This window comes from Pongo abelii, chromosome X (assembly GCF_028885655.2).
Source record: "Pongo abelii isolate AG06213 chromosome X, NHGRI_mPonAbe1-v2.0_pri, whole genome shotgun sequence".
NCBI classification, from domain to species: Eukaryota; Metazoa; Chordata; class Mammalia; order Primates; family Hominidae; genus Pongo; species Pongo abelii.
In genome coordinates this window covers 77058777-77071567 of record NC_072008.2, presented here as the reverse complement: position 1 = coordinate 77071567, position 12791 = coordinate 77058777, and the positions used below count along the sequence as shown (strand labels likewise).

The following is a 12791-nucleotide window of genomic DNA, read 5'->3' as shown; positions in this document are numbered from 1 at the left end:
ACACAGAGTAAGCACTCAATAAGTGTTGGTTGAAGGAATAGATTTATTCTAAGGAAAATATTCAACTGAAGGAAAAAGCTGTTCACTGTAGCAACATGCATAATAGAGAAAAAGTACAGAAAACTAAACGTCCAACAACAGAGAACTTGTATTAATTGTGGGACATCCACTTAATGGAATATGATACAGCTGTTAAAATAGTAATTATGAGGATTATGTAGCAACTTGGAAAGTGTTTCTAATATAATAAAAACAGAATACAAAATGGTCTGTATGCCAGGACTAAAATTATGTAAAAGTATGCATGCACACAAACCGATCAGAAAGAGAACAGGAAGAGGAACAAATGAATACAGATGATGTGTTTAGGGTGTTTGGGGAGGTACTGTTTGCGATTTACTTAGCTCTTTCCAAATTTCCTTTATTGTTGTTAGAATGTGGTTTGTGCATAAATACAAATTGAGAGAGAGAAATATACTGAAAAAGATGCTTTGATTTCCTCAAGTCCTTTGATAACCTGTGGCATAAAAACAAACCACTCACCTGGGAGGCAAGAGATAAGCCCCCTCATCCCCAAACGGGCTGTGTGATCTTGATTAAGTGAGATCTGCAGCTCTAACCAGCCATTTCTCCTATCCTCTCTAGCTGGAAAACACATGGTTATCCCCCCACTCCCACAGCAACTTCTCCACCATTTCTGTTAATTGTACCACCATCTTCCCAGTGCTCTCAGATTAAAAACCTCAGAGCCAACTTCCATTATCTCATCACTTTCACCTTCTCTCTACTCCTCACCTCCAATTAATCGATCCTTTCCAATAATCACTTATAACATGCTTTATTGTGGATTGTATCCCAGTTTTAGACAAGGAGGAGTTCCTGCCCTCCTAGTTAATACTGTCTGCTTGAGAAGAGCCAACAATGTTTCCCTCTCTTGCTCCTCTGCAGACTGCTGAGGGGTAAAGTGGATGGTAGAGATAGAGACTTGTGAAATGGAACCTCATGAGTTAGGAGCTTGATCCCATGATGGGAAGAATTCAGGCACAGGCTGGATGCTCTCAGGGATAGTACAGTAGGACTTGGCACAATAAGTGGGATGCTGACTCCGTTTATTCATTCAACAAGTATTTACCAAGTGCTGGACACAGTGCCGAGCTCTCTGTTCGGTGGCAAAGGGCCTGCCCAGATGAATTAGGGCAGGCTCCATCCTGGAGGTGCTCAGTTCGGTGGAGGCCAGGTAACTAAATTTGTCCTTGCTACCTAATGTGCTGTGTGCCCTCACCAAGTTTGAACGCAAGCCTCTGGGGCAAGAATGAGGGATTTACCCTGACTGAGGGGACCAGGAGCCCACAGAACCAGAGGGACTTGAACTGTGCATTTCCAAGGCTGAGGTGTGGGATTAGGTGGTACCCAGGAAGGGGGTTTGGCTGTTTGTGGCAGTTCCAAGCTAAGGAATCGAGTCCACAAGCAGTCTTGAAAGAGCTGACTCTAGCCAGGCGCAGTGGCTCAGGCCTGTAATCCCAGCACTTTGGGAGGTCGAGGCGGGCGGATCGCTTGAGTCCAGGAGTTGAGACCAGCCTAAGCAACATGGCAAAACCCCGTCTCTACAAAAAAATAAAACTACAAAAAATTAGTTGGGTGAGGTGGCGTGCGCCAGGGGCTGAAGTGAGAGGATCGCTTGAGCCCAGGCTGTCGAGGCTGCAGTGAGCCATGCACTACAGCCTGGGCGACAGAGTGAGACCCTGTCTCCCAAACAAACAAACAAAAAGAGTTGACTCCCTCGGAACAAACTAGCTTGGTGGGGCTTGAGCTTTGAAGTTTGGGATTGGGGAGAGAGCAATGGAGCCAGATAAAGTTCAGACCTGCTCCCTTAGGGCAGGAAACAGAGGGCCAAGGGCAGTTTTGAAGCAGGATCAGATCTACATTTTAGTTAGATATAACCAGACGATCTCTAATATCCTCTCTCCTCCCTGAGTCTCTGTAAGTGCCAAATGCGTTGTACAGGAAGCAAGGGGGAGGATGTCAGGGTTCAAGCAGAGAAGCAAGAGGGGGTTAAAAACGTTGTTGGCTCTTCCCAACTCAGTATGGGCTGCCTGGCTGGCTCAAGAGAACACAAAAAAGGGACAGACAAAATACATTTAAGAAATAACATTAAATATTTATTAAAATGTATTCTATTGATTATATAGTTCTTTTTTTTGTTTTTTTTGTTTTTGTTTTTGTTTTGAGACGGAGTCTCGCTCTGTCGCCCAGGCTGGAGTGCAATGGCGCGATCTCGGCTCACTGCAAGCTCCACCTCCGAGGTTCACGCCATTCTCCTGCCTCAGCCTCCCGAGTAGCTGGGACTACAGGTGCCCGCCACCATGCCCGGCTAATTTTTTTGTTTTTTTTTTTTTAGTAGAGACGGGGTTTCACCGTGTTAGCCAGGATGGTCTCGATCTCCTGACCTCATGATCCGCCCGCCTCGGCCTCCCAAAGTGCTGGGATTACAGGCCTGGAATCATCTGTACGTGAGACTGGAAGTAAGCTCACTTTGAACTCTCCTTGAGGGCAGGGATGTTGTGTAGCTCATCTTTGTATTCCCAGCACCTAGCACAGAATCAGGCACACAAGAGGCGCTCAGCAAATATGGGAGGAGGAAGGGCGGAAAAAGCGGAGGGAGGAAATCGCCCTTAGGAGACACCCTCTTTCCCCGGCGGTTCCTCAGCTCGAGACTTCTGACCTCCCACCAGCAGATGGCAAGAAAGAGTCCCGGCGCGCCAGCAAAGGGCTGAGCTGGGCGGAGCAGGGGAAAAGCCGGCGCGCGCAGTCTCCAGCCCCAATTTCTGCGCGCACCGGAAGACGGAGGTCCTCTTTCCTTGCCTAACGCAGCCATGGTAAGCCGTTTAGTTAGCGAGCTCTTAGGACGTATCCGCCTCCATCCTCCCCCGGCCGGGGCTGCCCGAGGTTTCGGGATTCCTGCTGGGGATGGCCGGGCAGAGGCGAAGGGATCACGGCCTCCGTGGTAGGCCGGGACGGGCTCCAGGGCGAAGAGCGAACGCTGGCCTAGGGTTGGGGAGGCGCAGATCTGGTGCTGCTGTTGGGAAGGCCTCGGTCTCTGACCCGGCCATACGTCCTGATCCCGGGAGAAGCTGCTTTTCCTCCCGGGCCGGAGCCGCGGCTGGGCCAGGAACGCAGACTGCGAGCCCGAGGCTGGTGGGCGCTGGGTCTGCCCGGCGGAGAAAGGTTTTCTTTGTCATTGTCTTTTTGGCACGGCCTGACTTTACCATGCGTGGCCGGTAAGCATCTGGACACAGCATTAAAAAGGCTTCCTTACTCTTTTTAAAGTAAAATTGGTGTCAGCTTTTGGCTTTAGTGTACGAAGGAGCAGCACATGTGTTTGTGCGGATGTCAGAATCTTGTTCCAGACGTGTCAAAAACCGACGGTAATAAACTGAAAACTTTAGAAACACAGGTAGACTCCTGGCTCATTTTTGTTGCTGTGCCTTTCACTAGTATGGTGTCCTTGAAAGACCCTAACCAGCAGATACAGTTTCAAGCAGTAACATGGAAACACTTTAAGGTTCTGAAAGATAGTAATCAGTAAACGTTCTGAAACATAGTAACCAAGAATATTCTCTGTTACAATAAGAAGGCTTGTTGCACCTTATGGATCTCACGGTGTTTGCTAAATAACTGTGTTTGCCTCTGTTTTATCGGAACACTATACTTTAATATTGTCCACATTTTGCTGAAGATGAAACTAAACTAAGAGTTTAGTTTCACACTAGGTTTTGTAAGCTCTTCTGAAACCTGATTAACAGCATTGCAATCTAAAACTTTCAGGCTCGTGGTCCCAAGAAGCATCTGAAGCGGGTAGCAGCTCCAAAGCATTGGATGCTGGATAAATTGACCGGTGTGTTTGTAAGTATCTTATATAAATATTTCCGTGGCCACTGTTTTTAAGTGCCTCCCAGGACTCATTTGGGGACCAGGCTAGGGGAGGAATATCTATTCTTGGCTTCCTCTGCTCTTAAAGGAGCTGTACTATCTAGCTGTCCCCCACTTCCAATCTATTTAATATTTTTGTTCCTCATTTATTCCACATACCACATAGTACATTTACATGGACTCAGGATTCATGTTCTTAATGATCCTGGTCCTCTGACAGGGAAGATGCTATAAAACTTTAAGGTATGAAATAGTTTTGGAAGCTTTTTACACCTGTGTAAAAGTCCAAGTTGGGTGTAATATGGACAGTCTTGGTGTTCAGTTAGTGGATCTAGTGGACTAGGAGGTGGGTTTGAGTGCTTTAGTGAATCCCAACAGTGATTATCATTTTTAACGTTACAGGCTCCTCGTCCATCCACCGGTCCTCACAAGTTGAGAGAGTGTCTCCCCCTCATCATTTTCCTAAGGAACAGACTTAAGTATGCCCTGACAGGAGATGAAGTAAAGAAGATTTGCATGCAGCGGTTCATTAAGATCGATGGCAAGGTCCGAACTGATATAACCTATCCTGCTGGATTCATGGGTAAGTGGAAGTTTTAAATACTCTGGAGATGCATATTGATGGCAGCCCTATGGTATCCAAATACTGTCTTGATCATTTCTTTAACCTTTGTAATCTGTCAAGTCTCAGAAACAAAGCCTGACCTTCCCTCTGTTTTTTACTTAAATAAAAAAACATGCAAATAATCATGAAACACTTCTCAAAACTAAATTTCGATTCACTTTTAAATTTTACATGCAGTCATGGCGTTTTGAAATATTGAAGATCTGGCCGTGATCTTTAATCTTCAGAATCCTTGTTGGATTAGAACTGGGAGGCACATGGGGGTTCTTTTTGTTTCTTAGAGAGCTATGGTTGTTGCTCGGCATGAGGTAGTGGGGATCACTGTATGTAGTAACCGGTTACTGCTTGATTTCAGATGTCATCAGCATTGACAAGACGGGAGAGAATTTCCGTCTGATCTATGACACCAAGGGTCGCTTTGCTGTACACCGTATTACACCTGAGGAGGCCAAGGTGAGTGTGGCAAGCAAGCTGGGTCTTTACTCAGTATAGTTACTTAGTTCTAAGGGCCTGCATTGAGTACGAGTGCTGCTTGTAATGAGGTGGGTATTGATTACTTAAAATCTCATACCTGGAAATATCTAGCTAACAATTTGATGAGATTCTATCTTACATGTAACTTTTGGTCATGTTATTAAAAGTCTGGCTAATAGCTGTAGAGCATTGATGGATACCTAAAATTGATCCCCATTTGAAGTTTAACTTCCTCAGCAGATTTTCTTTTTTTGTGGTAGAAATGAATTCCAGTTGAACCGTGACTTCCTGGTGTCTCTTAAGAGTCAAGGAGAGTGATTTCTGAGAACTTGTTTATTGGGTACCTGAAGTATGAACCCTTTGCCATGTCTCCATTTGTGGGAGTAGCTTTACTTTGGGGAGGGGAAGGTGTCGATGGAGGAAACAGACAGTCCTTGAGGCACTAGTTTGAGGTTTAAAAAAAGATTACAGTCTTTGATTATTTAATCCAGTTTGTTTTGATGGTTTTACACAAAAGTTTAGGGCTGTTTGGATTGTTGGCTGTAAATGAAGGTTAATTTAATTGACTGATGTGGCTCCTAATTTCCTTTTGCACAGCCTTGTTATCAGCAGGCTGGAGGGCACGTCCAGTGGGATCTGTGATTATTTGATTTACTTCAAGGATATCAGGGAGTAGAGATCCAAAATTGAAATGCTATGTGAAGTATTTGTTGATTGGATGAACTGGTAATGTAATTGCTGTTTGTGAGACAAAACTCAGTCGTGATGTACAGGGAGCCATTAAGATAAAGTTGAGTTGAAGGGAAGAATTCCCAGGGCCCCATAAGGCTTAAAGAGCCTGGGAAACTGGAGTGGCATTTATATTGGAGGAGTGGAGGGCAATGGTGGATGTTAGGAGGATGAGCCTAGAGAAGGGCTGTATGCAACATACACTTGAGGGTGGAAAGAACGATCAGCGCCACAATTAATCTGCAGCAGTTAGGGAAACCATGGTTCCCGTATAGGGTTAAAAAGTATATGTGAGATGGATTGAATGTGGCTAACCCTTGTATTTTTCTAGTATAAGTTGTGCAAAGTGAGAAAGATCTTTGTGGGCACAAAAGGAATCCCTCATCTGGTGACTCATGATGCCCGCACCATCCGCTACCCCGATCCCCTCATCAAGGTGAATGATACCATTCAGATTGATTTGGAGACTGGCAAGATTACTGATTTCATCAAGTTCGACACTGGTAAGCATCCTCTGCTACCTGGGCACCGTCTTTAAGGCCTAGATCATTACGAATTGCACAGGGTCTGGGTATCTTTTATTAAAAACCATCTGCTCCATCGCCCAGGTTTGTTTATAGCCAGAGGCACAAATGCTCAGAATATTCATTTCTTTTTTTTAAATTGTTTGTTTTTTATAGAGGAGGGTCTTACTGTGTTGCCCAGACTGTTCTTGAACTGATTATAGGTGTGAGCCACCAAGCCTGGCCACAAAATTTCTTACGAGAGCCCCGGGAGTCCTAGCATGGGCAGCAGTTCCATATGAGGAAATTCAAATGGGGGGAAAGGAGGAATAAAATTTGTTTTCGACCCATCTCTGAGCTGCTTGTCATTTGTTACATTGAGTTGAAGCAGATTGTTTCTTCCTGCCTAGGTAACCTGTGTATGGTGACTGGAGGTGCTAACCTGGGAAGAATTGGTGTGATCACCAACAGAGAGAGGCACCCTGGATCTTTTGACGTGGTTCACGTGAAAGATGCCAATGGCAACAGCTTTGCCACTCGACTTTCCAACATTTTTGTTATTGGGAAGGTAAGTCTGGGTTTTCCTTCTCTCCAGTCCGGGGAAATACGTAAATGCAGGTGGGTGCTGGGATTGCAGCATCCAGGCTCCTGGCTGGCTCTGCTGAACCTAGTGCAAAGCCTCTTCTGGATAGGACTCACGCAGAGCTGGGCTGAGTCATAATGATTAGCCTTAGGTACTACTAAACTTTGACTCACTTGAATAAATGGTAGGTGCCTGCTATGCACAATGAACTTCTAAGACATTAATTCTGACGGGCATACAGTGAGTTTCATAGGACAGCCCCAGAAACCCAAGCAGTGGGTACTTTTGGTAACCAGCATCTGTGTCTTGCAACTGCCTAGCTGATGCCAAGTGCTCTCACAAACAGGCTTCAGTTCTGTTAAATGAGGTGACAAATGTAGCATGTGCCAAGCCACTATGAGTTGGTGTGTGGTGGGTTTTGATTCTCCTTGTTTTCTCTTCCAGGGCAACAAATCATGGATTTCTCTTCCCCGAGGAAAGGGTATCCGCCTCACCATTGCTGAAGAGAGAGACAAAAGACTGGCGGCCAAACAGAGCAGTGGGTGAAATGGGTCCCTGGGTGACATGTCAGATCTTTGTACGTAATTAAAAATATTGTGGCAGGATTAGTAGCATTTTGGTTTTGTGGGTTTTTTTTTTTTTTTTTTTTTTTTTTTCTTTTTTTTTTAATTCAGTTTCCTGCTATTTTACTGCATAACATGAACGTGATTAAGTTCTCAGGCAGGCTTAGGCAGTCTGTTATTGGCTGGGCTTGCTTAGTGGTGGGAAGTAGAAGATACCAGACTTGGGAAAGGAACAGCAACTAACCAAGGAGTAGAAAGAGCCAAGAAATCCCAGAGTATTGATCTCCCCCGCCTTGACTTGGCCAAGAACTTCTCTGCACAGTGGACCTCTCTGCCCTGTTAAGTTCCCTTGGCTTTTTAAAAATCTGCCCTCGTTTTCTTCTCCAGTCTTTATTGCACTAGCCCATCCACAAGCCTGGCTCATCTGTTTTTCCCACTCCTGTGCCCATCTTGCCAAACGCAGGATGAAAATCTCCAGTTGCCGTTAAAGGTCGTCATAAGTGGGCTGTTGATGTTGCAAAGCAGTGCACTTCCTTGGACTTAGTGCCCTTATTAATCTCCAGCTGCTGCTGCAGTCCTCAACTCTGTTTTTCAGAGGACAGAGATGTAGAACATAAACTTGTTCTTGCTTGTCCAAATGTGTCGGGTCATGTCAGGCTTGCTTACCAGTCTCAGGAAGATGTGCCCCTGCTTCATGGGGCCTGCTGTTACACACCTGTTCCTCAATCCAGTCTCTCCAGTCTCAGTGTCAATTATCCTACCTTGTGATTTCAACCTTCTCTCAACCCACTCTGTTGTTCCTGTTAAAGTATGTCTTGCTAAAAATGAAAACCTCCCTTGCCACCTATAGCAGGGCTTTTCAGCTTTGATACTATTAACGTTTGGGGCTACATAATTTGTGGGCAGGTGTCCTGTTTATTGTGGAATGTTTAACAACATTCCTAGCCTCTATCCACTAGATATTCACCCCCCACCCCCTGAGTTGTAATACAAAAATTACTTCAGACATTGCCAAATGCCCTCTGAGAAGCAAGGTTGCCCTGTGTTGAGAGGTACTGCCTTGTAGATGCTGTATCTCAGGTCACCTTCATTTAGCACCTTGCATTTAACTTGCTGTAGGCCACTCAGGCTTAATCATCCCACCATCACAGGTTTAGGGGAGAAAATCAGTTGCGTTTTGGACATCTTTAAGATAAACATGTGAAGTCACTTAGCATATTTAGCTGGGAATGTTAAATGGTCCCTGTTTCCCAGGCATATGGTTTAGCAGTGGATAAGAGGCCTGTAGAGGCACTGTGGCTTAGGGCAGTGTCTCTACCCCTGGCAGCATCCTGGGCTTTGAGTCAGCAGACTACTTGTTCTTGCCAGAGAAAATCAGCTAAAGGAGGCATGCCCAGGGGTCCCTGAAGCCCAGATTTGGTCCCATAGGGCTTCTCTGCCATTCATATTGCAGACGCCAAAGCATGACTGGCTGGGGTCCCATTCAGTTTTTTGTTTTTGTTTTTGTTTTAAAGAGACAGGGTCTTGCTCCGTCACCCAGGCTGGAGTGCAGTGGTTCAGTCGTAGCTCATTGCAGCCTCAAACTCCTGGGCTCAAGTGATCCTCCAGCCACAGCCTCCTGAGTAACTGGGACTATGGGCACACACTGTGACGCCAAAATAATTTAATTGTTTTGTTTCTGTAGAGAAGGTCTTGCTACATTGCCCAGGCCAGTCTTGAATTCCTGGGCTCAAGTGGTCCTCCCACCTTGGCCTCCCAAAGTGCTGGGATTACAGGTGTGAGCCACTGTACCTGGGCCAGAAAAGGAATTTCTGCAGGGACTGGGACCAGCTGAATCAGGGATGGGAAAGGTGTGTAAGTGGGCTTGCCAGGTATCTTGCTTTAAGAATGGTTCTCTTGCCAAGAGAATGGAGCTCATCCTTGTTCTGTTGAGAGGCCAGGTCAGAAGTAACCTTATGGTGCCCTTCAGAAACAGGCAGGTGAGGCCGGGCGTGGTGACTCACACCTATAATCCCAGCACTTAGAGAGGCCAAAGCAGGTGGATCGATTGAGCCCAGGAGTTTGAAACTAGCCTGCGTAACATGGCAAAACCCTGTCTACCAAAAATTAGCCAGGCGTGGTGTCATGCATCTTTGGTCCCAGCTATTTGGGAGGCTGAGGTGGGAAGATCACTGGAGCCTGGGGAATGGAGGTTGCAGTGAGCCATGATCGTGCTACTGTACTCCAGCCTGGGTGAGAGTGAGACCCTGTCTTAAAAAAAAAAAACAGGCAGGTGAGACTATGAAAGGCCAGAGGGCAGGACTCCAGCCAGCAACCTGGATGCAGGATCCTGAATGCTGGTAGGCTCTTGGTGCTACACTACTCAACACATCCTTGGCTACACTTTGCTTCTTTCTAGGTACTAAAATCTCTGCTCAGCAGATGATAGAAATGTGAATTTTAGCTAAGGGACCAAAGCAAATATGGAAAATGAGAAGCCTCAGAGTTCCTTTCACATATATGATGGTTTCCTAGATGCTAATTGGTGAGCCAGTCAGCACAACTGGAGAATTGGTGTGTTCAGCTGTGGTCTCGTATCATAGGGAGATGTGGGGTTTTGTTTATTTTATTTTATTTTTTTATTTTTGGAGACAGGATCTCACTTTGTCACCCAGGCTGGAGTGCAGTGGCAGGATATGACTCACTGCAGCCTTGACGTCCCAGGCTCAAGTGATCCTCCCACCTCAGCTCCCTGAGTAGATGGGACTACAGGAGCACACCACCATGCCTGGCTAATTTTTTGTTTTTTTGTAGAGATTGGGGTCTTGCTGTGTTGCCCAGGCTGGTCTCAAACTCCTGGGCTCAAGTGGTCCTCTCAAAGTGCTGGGATTACAAGCAAGAACCACTGCGCCTAGCCTGGGAGATTTCTTTTCAACATTTTAAACTTGTGATTTTTTATTTATTTGTTAAACTAGCACAGGGATTTTTTTGTTTTATTTTGAGACAGAGTTTCGCTCTTGTTGCCCAGGCTGGAGTGCAACGGCGTGATCTCGGCTCAGGGCAACCTCTGCCTCCCAGGTTCAAGCGTTTCTCCTGCCTCAGCCTCCTGAGTAGCTGGGATTACAGGCATGTGCCACCACGCCCGGCTAATTTTGTATTTTTAGTAGAGACGGGGTTTCTCCATGTTGGTCACGCTGGTCTTGAATACCCCACCTCAGGTGATCTGCCCACCTTGGCCTTCCAAAGTGCTGGGATTATAGGCATGAGCACAGCACTCGGCCAGGAATTTTTTTTTTTTTTTTTACTAGCAACTTCCCATTGTGGGGAAGATTTCCATTCTAATACTAGGCAAGTGGACTTAGCCCAAGGGCCCTGAATCATCTAAATGAGCTGCAAATTTCCAAATAAAATGGCTTGTGTCTTTGTAAGGCTTTTTAAGCCTTCCAATTTGCTTCATATTCTTAGAGCTGAAGGAAACCTTTGAGATCATCTCAGCAGGGAGCCAAACAGAAGTCCTGAGATGAAACAGACTGAAGCTAGCAGAAATTCACCGGGTTTAGTTTACATCCCTGTGCCTCCAGCAGGCTAGGCCTCACATCTGAGTCAGAGCAGCACAATGCAGCACAGCTTTGAATAAGAAGAATAACAAATAGCTAGGACATATATAGTACTTGATAGTTTACAAAGCCATTTTGATTTTTTGATACCCAAATCCTGTATTCTTTTCCCTAAACCAGATAGAGAAGAGTGATACCTCCCTCTGGTCTGTCAGTCTGTTTATAGTGTCCCCATCAAGCTCCAGCCAAAAGCCTTGGACACATCCTTGATTCCTGTTCCTTTTATCAGAAAATCCTGGTGACTCTACCTTCAAAATATGTCCAGAATCCATATTTAGTGATACTTAGAAATAATTGCTCAATTTTGCACAATCATACAGCTTTTTACGGAGTCCTTATCTTTGAGGATACATACTGAAGGATTTGCATAAGAAATGATAAGCAACCTGAAATTTGCTTCAAGTCTGGGTGCAGTGGTTCATGCCTGTAATCCCAGCTCTTTGGGAGGCCAAGATGGGAGTTGAGGCCAGGAGTTCAAGACCTGTCTGGGCAATGTAGAGAGACACCACCACCATCTCTACAAAAATTTTAAAAATTAGCTGAGCGTGTTGGTTCTCACCTGTAGTTGAAGCTACTTGGGAGGCTGAGGTGGGACGATAGCTTGAGCCCAGGAATTTGAGACTGCAGTGAACTATGATCTCCACTGCACTCCAGCCTGGGTAACAGAGCAAGACCCTGACTCAAAAATAAATAAATAAAAATGGCCATGTACTGATAATGTTGAAGGTGAACGATGGGGAGAGGGGATTCATTATGCTCTCTACTCCTATATATCTTTGAGATTTTTCGTAATAAACATATAAAGGAACAAATAGCACAGTGTATGCCCTCCTCCCAGATAATATCAGACCACTTATCACCTGCATCACTACCACCCTGGTCTGAGCCACCAACAACTCTTACCTGCACTCTAGATTATAGATAGCACCAACCCATAACGGGTCTCTTGGCTTCCATTCTTGACCCCTACAGTCTCAACCGAGCTGCCGAATGGGATCCTGTTTAAGACAGGTCAGGTCACTCCTCACTCATGCTCCTAAATGAGCTCCCATCTCTATCTCAACTCAGACTAAAAGCCACAGCCATAAGAACCTGTGAGACCCTCACAGTCTGGCCTCTCACCTCATCTACCTGTTCCCCCTGAGTCAATCTGTTCCAGCCACACTGGCCTCCTTGATGTTTCTTGAACACGAGGCATTCTCTTGCCTCAGTACTTGGCACTGATTCTTATTGTAGTTTATATTATGAACATTCTCAAGTATACAGGAAAGTTGAAACAGCAGTACAGTGATTACCTATATAGACACCAGCTGGATTCAATAATGGTTAACATTTTTGCCATATTTGCTTTCTTTTCATTCCTGTGTATATACACAAACATCTTATTTTTCTGAACACTTTGAAAGTAAATTGCAGCCAGGCATGGATGGCTCATGCCTGAAATCCCAGCACTTTGGGAAGCCAAGGTGGGAGGATCTCTTGAGCCCAGGAGTTCAAGACGAGCCTGGGCAACATAGGGAGACCCCCCCAACTCTACAAGAAATACAAAAAATTAGCTGGGTGTGATGGCACTGGCCTCTAGTCACAGCTACACAGGAGGCTGAGGTGGTGGGAGGATCACTTGAGCCCAGAAGGTGAAGGTTGTAGTAAGCTAAGATTATGCCACTGCATTCCAGCCTGGGTGATAGAGTGAGACCGTCTCAAAATTTTTTGAGATGGAGTTTCGCGCCTGTTTCCCAGGCTGGAGTGTAATGGCGCAATCTCTGCTCACTGCAACCTCCGCCTCCC

At 45.6% G+C, this 12791-nt stretch overlaps 1 protein-coding gene across 1 annotated transcript; it reads left to right on the top strand.

The window, feature by feature from the left end:
* The first annotated feature begins 2738 nt into the window (after positions 1–2738).
* On the top strand, positions 2739–7449 carry RPS4X (ribosomal protein S4 X-linked). The gene is made up of 7 exons (XM_024240639.3): positions 2739–2876; positions 3826–3903; positions 4333–4513; positions 4911–5008; positions 6090–6261; positions 6672–6829; positions 7289–7449. Exons 1-7 carry the CDS (start codon positions 2874–2876, stop codon positions 7388–7390), a joined length of 792 nt encoding a protein of 263 aa, XP_024096407.1. The 5' UTR covers positions 2739–2873; the 3' UTR covers positions 7391–7449.
* The last annotated feature ends 5342 nt before the right edge of the window (positions 7450–12791 follow it).

What these genes read in the sequence shown, in the direction of transcription:
- RPS4X (XM_024240639.3), top strand. An exon ending in ATAAATTGACCGGTGTGTTT is followed by an intron (nt 3,904 to 4,332) that starts GTAAGTATCTTA and finishes TTAACGTTACAG; the next exon opens with GCTCCTCGTCCATCCACCGG. An exon ending in TTACACCTGAGGAGGCCAAG is followed by an intron (nt 5,009 to 6,089) that starts GTGAGTGTGGCA and finishes GTATTTTTCTAG; the next exon opens with TATAAGTTGTGCAAAGTGAG.